Below are 12,441 nucleotides of genomic sequence, written 5' to 3'. Positions count from 1 at the left end.
CTCATTTTGATGCATCGGTATGTTAAAAACGCACCTGGAAAGCTGAAGAGTATTCTGCTAAAACCCTCCCCCAAGATTCTCACCCACAGAAGAGAGATAAAAACCCTCAGGACAAAGACCCAGCAAGGGCTTCCTCTAGAGCACACCCATGGCCCTTCCCCGGCATGAACTATTTACTTCCTCCTAAACTCTAGGCGTCCCCACGAGACTTGCAGCCAGAGGAGATGAGGGCAGTGGCAGCTGGCCCCGGGCTTACCCCTGACCCTGTCTCCAGGACCCCCTCTTTCCTTGACTTCCCAGTGAGCTAAAAGCAGCCCCGCTTTTTATCACTTCTTTCCTGTAACTTTTCTAGCGAGCCAAAGCAGAGCACTGCCTAGACTCTCTCCTGTTACTTCTTCTACACTAAGTCCTTTCTTTGTTGCAGTATCCCCAGCTTTAATAAACGTACTCTCAAAATCACCCGGATTCATGAAATCTTTCTTACACAAAATCAAGAACCCACACACTACAGGCCAGCCTGAGGCAGACCCTCTTCAGGCCAGTCCTGGCCTGGTAACGATATGACAACACGTGTGAAGCGTGGCCAACCAGGGCAGCTCATCTGAGCCATGAAGTCCATGATTTTCAGTGAGAGTCAGTCACATGCAGTGCCCATATGAATGGCCTCAGGTACTCAGACGGACGTCTCCTCCAGACCAAAACGCAGGCATTCACCATAAATATAAAGTTATCTGGTCAAACTGGCATGGCATTGCCCAAACCTTCAGGTTATAAAATCTCTCTTTTCAGGCAGAATATTCCTAGGGTTCAGAGATTCTCTCTCAGGAGTCAGCCAAGAACCAGTCCAGAAGACAGGCTTTTCTTGGAATATGTATGAACCCAGGCCTGACCATGGAGTTGATATTGAGGTCATGGAGCCTCACCTTATTATTATACCAAAGTCATTTCCACTTTCGAAGCCCTTGCTATGCTAAAAAATGAGGAAATCATGGTCAAAAAGAAAGGTAGAATAACTTAAATATTGATATTTAATAAAATAAAACTTTGGAAATAAGACTTTTTGAGACATAAAGCCAATTTCTTGGTACCCTGTTTTGAAATTCAAAGTAAAAAATGGACTCTTTTTCTGGGCTCATTCCTTTTGTGCCTCAGAAGTACTGGAGGTCAGTGAGGCAGCAAACGTGTCCAGAAATGACAATTTCACATTGTCTCATTATTTTATTATTATCATTCAGATCGAATTGAGCCTGGGCTGAGGGTGGGAGGGGAGAGCCAGTTGTTCAGATCTATGAGGTCACTGCTGAGGTCACAAGAGTTGAAAAGGGTGAGGTGGGTAAGGCAGCAAATGAAATGGGGCTATTGTGAGATGGGGCTCAAAGAGAAGTTATAGGGGGAGGGGTTGGGGCACAGTGGGATTTGGGGCACCCATCTGGGTAAGTTTCTGGGCACAATTGTCCCAGACTTGAATGCGGGGAAGGATGGGAGGGAGAGACCAGGAGGCAGCTTCTCAAATGTCACTGTTTTGGCCTCTCAGCCCCTTGTGCTTTCTCTTCTCCCCACAAAGCTGGAACAGAAAGACCACCAGCCTGTAGTGCTGCACTTAGCCGACCGTGAGTTGGGACAGGATGGGGCATCTGCCAGTCTTGAATTCATTATACACTAATTCCTAGACTTGCTTTATAGCCTGCCTTCACCTCAAGGAGCCTCTGACCAACTCTCTAGCCCCAATTTCAGCCAGCTGTTATTTTTTACTTACGATTGCTTCTCTCTCTTTGTTTCCACTCACTTTCTCCCTGGAATTTCTGTTCTTACTGGAAAAGAAGGCAAAGACTTCATTTGGGGCAAACATTTCCCTCCTCTCACTTTTATCTTTCTTTACACATATGTATCAATGTTAACACACAAACACACATACCCATTCAAAACACAGATGCTTCCTGAACCACTGAGACATCTGTCCTGGAAGTTCTCCAGGGGGTAGGTGCTTCTCTTTTCACTACTCACCCACTGTCTCTTCCTCTTCACTTATGCCTGCCCAGGGCTTGGAATGACCTCCATCAGCAACTCAAGAATCTCTGGTTTCTGTTCAAGGACAAATGGCAGAGCATGCCTTCCAAGATCAAGAACAAAAGGCAGAAAGGATATCCAGGCAGCAGATTAAGTAAGTGGGGCTAATATGACCTTCAGAAGTCCTTAGACTTGGATATGCTCTATGGGAGAAAAACTAGGGTCACCTGTCTCCCATCCCTCTTCCAGCTGCACCCATTTCCTGGCTGGGGAGGGTGGAGACTTTCATGTGTCCTCTTCTCTTCCTCCTCAATGGAAGACACAAGAGAAAATATTTACCACTCTAATTTAGAGAGTGGGCATTAATCTGACATTCTTCTAGGCGATACTTGGGTATACTACCTAGGGACATTTGTTTATCCCAGGATCGACCTTCTCTAGGCAGTCCTTATTTCCTCTTTAGTGTAAATTAAGGCCAGCCATCCAAAATTATGCTTCCCTTGGACTGGGTGGAGAGGGGGCCAGAATCTGTTGCTTGAGACTGAATATGAGACCCAGGCTATGTTATCCATAAAGTCAGGCACAAAAGGGCTTCCTGTGGGCTTACAGGACAGGAAAGTTTCAGAAAGGAATTGGGACTTGGCTTGAGCTTTGAAGTATGTGGTATGTTTTGAGATTATAGGAATTCAGGAAGAAAGAGGATTAAAAGTTATCTTCTAGGTTTCTAGGCTGCCTATCTTATTAAAGTGCTCAGAATGGTCAACTGGGCCTGGAGTCTGAGAGCCAGTGATGAATTGAGAAGTCTGAAACTTGGAGGGAAATGGAAACCTGTTGTAAGAGTATGGATTCCCTTCCAGGCAGCAGCAGGACTATGAGGATAACCATGTGTAGACACTGGGGTCTCTGAGAGTTCTACAGAGAAAAGCACATAAACCACACCAGACACCTGACTTCTCTGCTGATAGACAGATGTCTTGCCAGCAGAAGTGGGCAAGACACTGTAAAAATAGTAATAACAATGATATGTGAAAGAAACTTCACAGTTACAAAGGCTTTTATATAACCCCCCCACCACCAACAAAAGCCCTATGAAATAAAAATCATTCCTCCCACATTTTAGGTGAGGAAACAAATTCATAACAGGCAAACAGACTTGCCAAAATACTGGAACTGGAACTTGGTGAAGCTGGAATCCAAACTTTTCTCTCTCCAAGTTCCAATTTGTCCCCACTGCAATGGAATTAGGTTTCCACTAACTCAGCTATAAAACAAGGAGGACATAAAAACTTAAGCTCCTTTAAAGAAGTCATAACAAAGAGTGGAATCAAACAGATGTGACTTGAGTTGGAATTTCAGCTTTTTCACTATTATGATTTAGCATATCAGAGTCTACACAGTAAACTAGTCCACCCACACCTCCCTCACAGGACTGTGTGAGGATAAGAAGTGTGGATCAAAGCACCACCTCAGTGCCTGGTTCACGGAGATTCAATCTTCTTTGTCCCAATTTCCAGGAATAAATCTCTAGAATTCTGAATGCATTTCTTCTCTCTTCTCCTCTCCTCTCACCCCTCCTCCTTCCTACCCCTCCTTTTCTCTTTCCCCCTCTCTCTCTTCCCGATGTGTTTTTTCCATATGAACAATTGTTTTTACGGAAAATAATACAATAATTAATCAATAATAATACAGGAATAGACTCTGTTTTGCATACTAACAACTGTAAATCTACACATGCTATTTGGGGTGCATATATATGTAGAATTTAAACCATCAGTTCGTTCTCTGTATCTACGAATTTGTTTCTGTTCTGTTTGTTTGCTTATTTAGTTTTTAGATTCCACATATAAGTGAAGTCATATATTTGTCTGTCTGACTTACTTCACTTAACATAATACCCTTTCAGTCTATCCATGTTGTCACAAATGGTAAGATTTCATTTTTTAAATAGCCGAGTAATATTCCATTCTATATAACATCTCTTTATCTGTTTATCTTTTGATTGGAGCATTTAACCATTTACATAATAAGTGTGTAAGTTATTGCCATTTTACTGTTTTCTGATTATTTTTGTAGTTTCTCTCTGTCCCTTTCTTATTTTCTTGCTCTCTTCTCTTGTAATGTTGACTTTCTATAATGTGTTTGCATTCCATTCTCTTTATTTCTTATAAATCTCTTGTATATCCCATGGAGTTCATGGGTAAGCCTCTTGGTGGAGTCTACAAACCAGCTAAGAGGATCTGCAGTTGGTTTTTGAGATCCATGTGATGGTTGCTATGAGTGCAGCTCCTTTTCCCTGCTCCCAGCTCCCCGACTACCACTATTCAGCTGTGCTGCTCACCTCTGGGATCCGGGTAGTGTGAGGCAAAAGTGGGCCTCTTGGGTGGTGTCTGAAGAGGCTGGGGAAGCAGGGTGCTCTTTCCACTCTCACTTTCCCTCTTGGGAGAATCACAGGCTGAAAGGCTCTCTCTTGGCACTGAGCTATGCTGCCTCTGAGGAGAGGTGACATGGGTTAACTGAAGCTGTTTTTTGTTACCTTCTTCAATGCATCTATTTATGGACTTTGTTTAAATGAGGTGCTTGGATCTCTTCACTGGACTCCTGATTTTCCACAGAGGTATTCCCGTCCATGAATAATTGTCAAAATTGATGTTTCCATGGGGAATATGAGGGCTGAAATCTCCTATTCTGCCATGTGGTTCATGCCACACACACACACACACACCCACCCCTGCCCCAAGTGCCTCATTAGAATTATATCATCCTTTGTTTCCAGAAAATCCACTGAAGAAACAGTGAAGCCAAAGGTCGGTAAGATTTCCAAAGACAATGGTTCCTTTGGGGCTCCTGGTTCCTAGGAAAAGTGGTGAAAAGAGAGCAAGAAAGCTGCCTGATAAGGACAATATCTTGAAGGACATGGGCTCTGTAGTTCAAGTGCTTTGGATCAGCTGGTGAATCACTGGCTACCAAGACTAGTAATACCTTCAACAACCCCGCCACACTAGATGAGTCCAGGAGAAGGCAGGCTATGTGGGTGTTGATAATGTGGACAAATATATGAGTCTTTTTATACCTCTCATCTACCAGATAGTTTAAGAGATGACAGGAGATATGGGCTGAAAATGACCCAGTAAAATCTGAAGGAGACTTGGGGTTACCTGATAAATGGGGTGATCTCAAGTGGCCATCTCAATTCCAAAAATACCTTGTAGTCTATCAGTTTCACCTGTGTCAATTCAGATCCTACAAGAGGTAGGATAATGTTCCCATGATCTGTCTCTTATTTCAATAGGAAATACAGGTAATGCTCACTGAAGCCCTGTGGGACCAGGTGAGTACAGCTGTCACCGGCTTGACAGCATGGTGACAGGTGGGAAGAGGGAGAGAGGGCTTAAGAAAAGAGCAAATTTTTTTCTTTCTCCTTGAGTAACTCACTGATTGATGGCAAAGAATTACCATACTCTCTCTGATCATGTTCTATTACTTGTCCAGTCCTAAATTCTGAGACTCTTGGTGTCTGTGCATCTCAACGCCCCTTCTCAACATCCACCAGTCCATTAGATAAACCCTCTCAAACGTGTTTTCTCTGCCAGCCTTTTACAATCTACCAGCAAGTACCCTAGGGCAAGTACTGAGAAAACCATCTACTTTAACTCTCAGATGAGAAGGAGGCAAAGTTACCTTTTCATTATGAAAAGTAAAGGCCTTAATTCCATTTCTGATCAGAAAAGCTATTTTACCTCTGGAGGCATTCAAATCATCTGACAAATACTTGACTGTGGCTCCTGATTCCTGCATCATAAAACATAATGTCCTGAAAGATGTGGCCCTCCAGAATGAGTTAGCTTCAAAATAAACCTCTCAGAAAGGAAATGAATCAACCTGAAGAGTAGAGGTGTTTAGTTTTATACATTTGAATGCCAAATTTAGTTCATAAAAATGATTAATTTTAGTATAATTGCTAGTGAGCTGTTGTTTCTGAGAGTAAGATGCCAAGTGGTCCCATTGCTTCTGAAGGTCTTGCCCAGAACATGATTAGGATCTTGTCATAAGCACAGAGAATTGTTTTTCTCTCATTGGCTGTGGCTGGAAGGTCTATATCAAGACATTAAAAGACATAAAAATTGGATTAAGTCATTCAGATATAATTCCAGCATAATTTCAATAGTTGGGAAACCATTCTGCTTTGCATTATTTATAATGGGAAATTGTTTTGTTGTGAAGGCATTTCTACCTGTTCTGAATTTCTTCAGAGGATTTTAATGAAGATTTGAATGAGCACAAATGCCAGATTTGCTCTGTGGCATCAGAGGTTACCAACAAAATTTTTTAAATACTTCAAAATGTCCTACACATTCCTGAATTTCTTGGCAATAGTTTAAATGAGAATAATGGCTAACACTAGAAAAGTATGACTGGAGCTTTCCTGTTCTGTAATTTATTAGATTTGAGAGACTCAGACCTGCTATTTGTTGGAGAGTCCTAAGTTTTGAGAAGAAGGTAAAAAGAATAATAAGAGTCTGTACTTTGGATGTAAAGAATTGTCCTTCCTGTGATTAAAAAAAAAAAGATATTATTTTGATTTCATTTCAAGGAAATTAGATTAAACCACTTAAATTGGTTTAAAGAAATTCAGTGCAAAAAAACTCTTTGATTGTAGAAGATAGTTAAATCAGATGGTTGATAATGAATAAAATTACTGAATCCTATCAGGAGAGGATTCTGGGATCTGAAAAACGATGAGTTGAAAATGAAAAATACTCATTAGGTCACCAGCAGGAATTTGTTGTCTTCTAACGGAAGCAATGCCATGAGCAGCAAGTCTCAGAATCTACATGACTAAGCACTGCTTTCTGAAATTGCTTTAAAATACACTTAAATACAATGAGTTTGAGAGTAGCTTCTTTTAATCCTATAAAAACTGATGTCTTGATTATTTTGACAAAAATGCCCTTGGTTTCCCAGCTATATGAAAATGACAAAGTAGCCAATTCTCAAACATAAAAATGCCAGATTTCACTTTTTATTTAAATGGTATATTGGTGTAGAAGCTATTTATGCTCATAAGACAGAGAAAACTGCTGTGAACTTTCATAATACAGACATTTACTCAGGGTTCCTGAGGCCTTCGAATAATATTAGCTGCTACAGCTTCTGAATCTTGGATAACCCTTGGATAGAGACAAGAATTAGAGTAAAATTGATCACTTTTAAAACTATAATATCAACCTCCCATATGGAGCCAAGCAAGAAAAGAGTATTTATTTAATCAATGACTATAATTTTTTTATTAAAAATGAGAAAAAGTCTCCATAGGCTCTCCTGCAAGCCCACATTGAACAATAGTATATGAAATGAGTAATCAACTTTTTTATTTTCTGTGATTTCAATGATCCTTCCTATATGTTTTACAAAAGGAAATCTTCTTAATTAAAATATTATATTAGGATAAATGTTTAATGTTCTTAGAATTATAATAGTAGCTGAAGAGTGAGTTGCTTATGTAAGGGTCAGAAAACCATTCTTTTGGGAACCAGCACATCACTGGATACTTAAAACAAAGGGTGAATATGATACAACAAAGAGTGGCAATAAATTAATGACTGTCACAGTCTACCCCATTGACTATTCAGTTTCCACATGCACCCTTTATACACATGAAAAAACTCCTAAATATCAACAAAAACAACTCTATCTCCACAGAATAAGATAAAGCTATCTGTCTTAAAGCCCTCATCCTTTCCCCAATGAGGCAGCTGAGGTTTTCAATAGTCATTGTAATCCTCTATGGCTGGGTGAGATCATAGTTTTATAAGAAACTGCCAGAGCTTTTTCCAAAGTGATCATGCAATTCTACACTTCCATATAATAATGACTCCCATTTTTCCTTTCACAACTCAGCGTTCTTAAATAACTTCCTGTATCTCACCCATTTCCCATATGGAGAAATGGTGGCCCAGAAATATATGGAGAGTGAAAGTCAATGGGATTTATTGCTGGGAAGCCATAGTCTCTTGGCATTCACACTCTATAGCCTAATGACTGGGAGATTCTATATATAAAATCTCTTTATAATAAAGTCTATAATATTAATTTTTCCATAATTTTTTTTGTCTTCCGCCAGGTGCTAATGGCTTTTAATGATATACGAAAGGAGGTGAGATTAAATTTCAATGTCCTAAATTCCCTGGCCACATCACTTTCCTTTGCTCTCTTTTGTTTGTTTGTTTGTTTGTTTGTTTGTTTGTTTTTTCCATACCTTTTCATTTTCTTTTCTTTCTTTTCTTTCATTTCTTTATTTCATAATTTCTCCCTTTAAAGAGCAGCTAGAGAGAAAATTGTGTCTACCAGAAATTCTCTCGGCAAGAATACTCTATGCAGTTATATGAAATGCTGATAAGTGACTACGTCAGGAGGAGTCCCCAAGTCGCATGCTGAATTGCCTTATTAGGAGAGTATATCTATTAACTGCAGGGAAGTGCAAATTAGAGGCCAGAGCTAAACTTCTTTGCTAAACAGAAACAACCCTCCCCCTCTGCTCTTTCTCCGTGCAGATTTCAGTCTTTCTCCTATAGAAATCCTGATAAAATATTTAAAAATATAGTCAAACATATGCTAGATTATTGGCCTGCCCCAGACACTGAGTATATACATTAGCTTGCTTCCAGTGTTGCCGTAGTGGTCCTACCAAGCCTGCTGTCCCACCTTGCTTTTGGTTTGTTGGTTTGTTTGTTTGTTTGTCTGTCTGTCTGTTTTCCTGTCTGTTGCAGTGGAGAGCAACAGGCACTATCTATACAATGTGCCTGCATTACACAGGCAAACACCCACAAAACTTAGGACAAGTACTCATATTATAAAACCAGGGCAAATGGGAGATGTCTGCACAGATTTCTTAACTTTTGTTCCTCTGAATAAAGATAAAGCTTCCCTTGTAAATATAAATGTAAATATAACATAAGCCTCCCTTGGTTTTAAAAGTAGTAGCTCTCTCTTCCTGCTTGGTAAGAAGGGATGGATAAAAAGATTGAGAAGCCATTAAAAATAAACTTCCTCTATTTCACTACCTGGACCACTCTTGGCCTTACAACTGCGCCCCTTTCTAGTTCAAGAAGCCATGTCATTGTCTCTGGCTGCTGTGTCTGGGACTTACTCTAGGGAAAATGGCAGCAGCCTTTTCCTCCAACTGGCTGCAGGTAAAAGGGGGCCGTGGGTAGAGATCAGAAGCTTCATAGTTTCCCCCAGGTTTTGCCTCGGGGTCAGGGTGCCTCCACCCTACCCGGAGGCATGAGTGTCCTCCAAGAAGGACTTGAACTAGTAAGAGGAGGTGGCTTGTGCATCAGTGGGACTTGTGTTTGTTGATTTCTATCCTCTTAGGGTCTATGTAGCAATGAAAAGTCCCGTCTGACACGTCCTCTGTGCTGAAGCTGTTTCCTGGTGCTTCTTCACGGAGTCCATCAGACACAGTCCCGGCCCATCAGACAGTCCCGGCCCGCGTAGGTCCTCCAGGCTGGCGCAGACAAAACAGACACCCTCACCCAGGCTTTTGAGAGGCAATTTCTGTACTTAAGAGTAAGAGAAGAAAGTAAAGCAAAAGACAGCAAGGAGAGGTGAATTGGAATGTATTTTCTTTCTGATCCTGCAAACATTAAGACCCGGCCCCAGAGCTTTGTTATGCAGAATGACCATCTAGCCAGGCTCCTGAGAGCCCTGGGGGCCCAAAGTGTATAATAAGCAAGCAGCTGTTTACTTTGGGATGAGAAGAAGGATTTATTTAAAGGTCCTTCACAGATACTTCAAGGTTCACCTCAGAGAACCACTGGAGGAGACTCAATGGGGAAGATAAAAAGGGCCAGAAAAGGGAGAGCTTAAGTCCAGAAAAAATAAAAGAGGAGAGGTCACTGTATGAGTAATTACGATTGTAAGTAATGAATTGTGTGTCTCCTACCCCTAAAGAGGCCAAGACCTGTTCCATTTATTTACCCACCATTCAACAAACATTTATTGAGCATATGCTGTATGCAGGGTATTATGTGAAGTGGTTTGGTGTGAGAAGTACAAAACAACACAAATTCTGCTTTCTGGAAACTTAGAATTAAATTTGCTCCCAGGAAGCCCATGTCTCCCACACAGACATTCCTACCTTTGACCAAGTCTATAGCCAGTATACTGAAGGTCCAGAGGAAAATAGCCCCTGAGTCTCTGACCCCCTCTGAATTCTCATTATTTTTCAGATGAAGGAAGATGCTCGGATTCGAGGTAAAAAAAGCAGTATTCCAAGGTTTGGATAAACCAAAAGTGGTGGGAGGGAGTAAGGAGGAGTTCATCCCCAAGTGTCATCATTGGATCTTCCATTTGGCTGAGAGCTAGACTCCAGCTCCACTTCTTCTTTCCCCTTTCAGCCACGCTTGGCATTGGCTTTCCCTGAACTTCCATGGCACGGCCAGTCTCTCTTCTGTCCAGCCCAGGATCTGGACAGGGACAGCAAGGTCCCATTCTCCCTTGGGATAGCTGGCTGTTGAGAGCCCGAAGACACTTTCAGCCCTGAGTCAGACACGGCCCTTTTCAGTAGAGGAGAGACAGCAAACAGAGGTGAACAGCTTCCCAGTTCTGCTGTAAGGGCTTAGAGCTGGCATAAGGACTGAAGAGCAAAGAGGTCAGAATACAATGATTATTCAAGATGGTCAATCTGTATTTCCCAGATGTCCAAATGCAAATTCTAGTGTTTGGGGAATATACTCAAATATATACAGGAGCCTAGAATTAGAGCATAAAAACCATATGTGTAGCACCTTCCTTCGCCCATCCCATAAAGGACTTCTTTTGAAAATCAGGGCTTTCCAAACTTTTGCATGTATACAAATCTCCTGGGTACATTCTTAAAAGCAGATGCTGATTCAGGAAGTCTAGGGCGAGCCTGAGACTGATATTCTATATTTCTAACAGTCTCCTAATGTGATGCCAAAGCAGCCAGATAAGACGTTGAGTATCAAGGATATAAAAGATTGAGTCCAGTGAAATACCTTCTAATGTCAGAATAAAATAAGGTTTAAATCAGGAACTCCCAAGTCCCACAGAAAGATTGAGGAGACTTCATATGTAAGTACAGGAATCAGAGGAAGGAGAAAATCAAACAAGACTCTGACTAGTCAGAGGTCTCTGTGAGAATTGGAACTACTCTATGCTTTTCTAGCCCCTTCACAAAACAGAGCTTCTAAGAGTCCAAACTTTCTTGAGGATCTTTAAATATAGCCAGTCCAAAGAGAACCCCCTCTGGTCCTTCTCCAGGCCTGGTCAGTCACCTCCACTCCACTCCAGAACGATAAAGGAAATATGGCCAAGCAGAATCCATCATGAGATACAGAGAAGAGTTTTCTTGGCTGCTGATCCGTAAGGATTAACAAGTCAAAAAAGCCCAGCTTACCTCAGCTTGAAGGATGCTCTCCTTTATTCAAGGAAGGCTGATTTCCAAAGAGGTCACTGTGGGGCCCTGGGAACACCTGCTTAATGATCAAGGATGTAGATTTAGGATCCTAACTGCTGCTGTTGTGTTTCTGCTTCCTAAAGGAGTGGGGTGAGGGAGAAAGTCATGATAAAACAAGAATTGAAGTCTCATATCAATTTCCATGCAAAAGGAAAGGAGACAAATGAGGAGCCAAGGACCTGCTCCAGTGGCAATGCCCTAAGACTGGGGCATTTGGCATATTCCTAATGCCCGGATGCTTTGCAAGTGACCAGGTGGCTGGTGCTACGTTCTGCAACTGTCTCCCTGACAGGCCTGTAGGTCTTTAGCTTCCCCATAAGTTCTAGTGTCTCCCACTCTGACTGGCTATACTCCAAACTAAGGCTGTGAGCAGGGCTCAAAGATCTTAGGGAGATATTTCCAGACCCCTATAACACAATGACTTCTGTCTATCTCAGGGATGAGTAACTGCTTAATGACACCCATCTCATCTGCATTCAGTACTGGGTAAGTGGCCTTTTTCTGATAGTCCCCAAGGGAGAGGACATCCAGATGGATATGGGTGTAATGGCTAGGAATATATCTAGGTCTGAGCCTTAAGCCTTCGGAAGTCTATACTTCCAATGTATGTCTCTTCTAAACAGGGAGGAGTTGGCCTCCCATCGCTCTTAACTAATAGTGAACTATGGAGCCAGGGCTGCCTTCTCCACCCTCCTCCCCATCAGAAATCCCTGGAATCTCAGGTTCAGTGCTGGACCTCACCATGGTAGATACTAGGAGATTCTCTTCATTCAGTTGAGAGAATAAGGGAACACTAAATGATAGATAAGAAAGGAAAGCCATAAAAAATGGAGTTAAAAAGCAGGCCCTGTGGCTCAGTGGATTGAGCACTGGCCTGTGAACCAAAAGTTGTCAGTTCAATTCCCAGTCATGGCACATGCCTGGGTTGCTGGCCAGGTCCCCAGTTGGAGGTATGC

General features: G+C 41.8%; 1 protein-coding gene across 1 annotated transcript; it reads left to right on the top strand.

The window, feature by feature from the left end:
- The first annotated feature begins 4,280 nt into the window (after nucleotides 1-4,280).
- On the top strand, nucleotides 4,281-11,975 carry CUNH12orf54 (chromosome unknown C12orf54 homolog). Its single transcript, XM_054591517.1, has 6 exons — nucleotides 4,281-4,363; nucleotides 4,781-4,811; nucleotides 5,297-5,335; nucleotides 8,129-8,161; nucleotides 10,236-10,260; nucleotides 11,923-11,975. The coding sequence occupies exons 1-6, from the start codon at nucleotides 4,281-4,283 to the stop codon at nucleotides 11,973-11,975; spliced, it is 264 nt and encodes an 87-aa protein (XP_054447492.1).
- Nucleotides 11,976-12,441: the final 466 nt, after the last annotated feature.

Source organism: Pteronotus mesoamericanus, unplaced genomic scaffold (assembly GCF_021234165.1).
Source record: "Pteronotus mesoamericanus isolate MK-2021 breed Mesoamerican mustached bat unplaced genomic scaffold, CSHL_Meso_final scaffold_21, whole genome shotgun sequence".
Lineage (NCBI taxonomy): Eukaryota > Metazoa > Chordata > Mammalia > Chiroptera > Mormoopidae > Pteronotus > Pteronotus mesoamericanus.
Note: the sequence above shows the minus strand (reverse complement) of the source record. Positions and strands in the feature narration are given on the sequence as shown.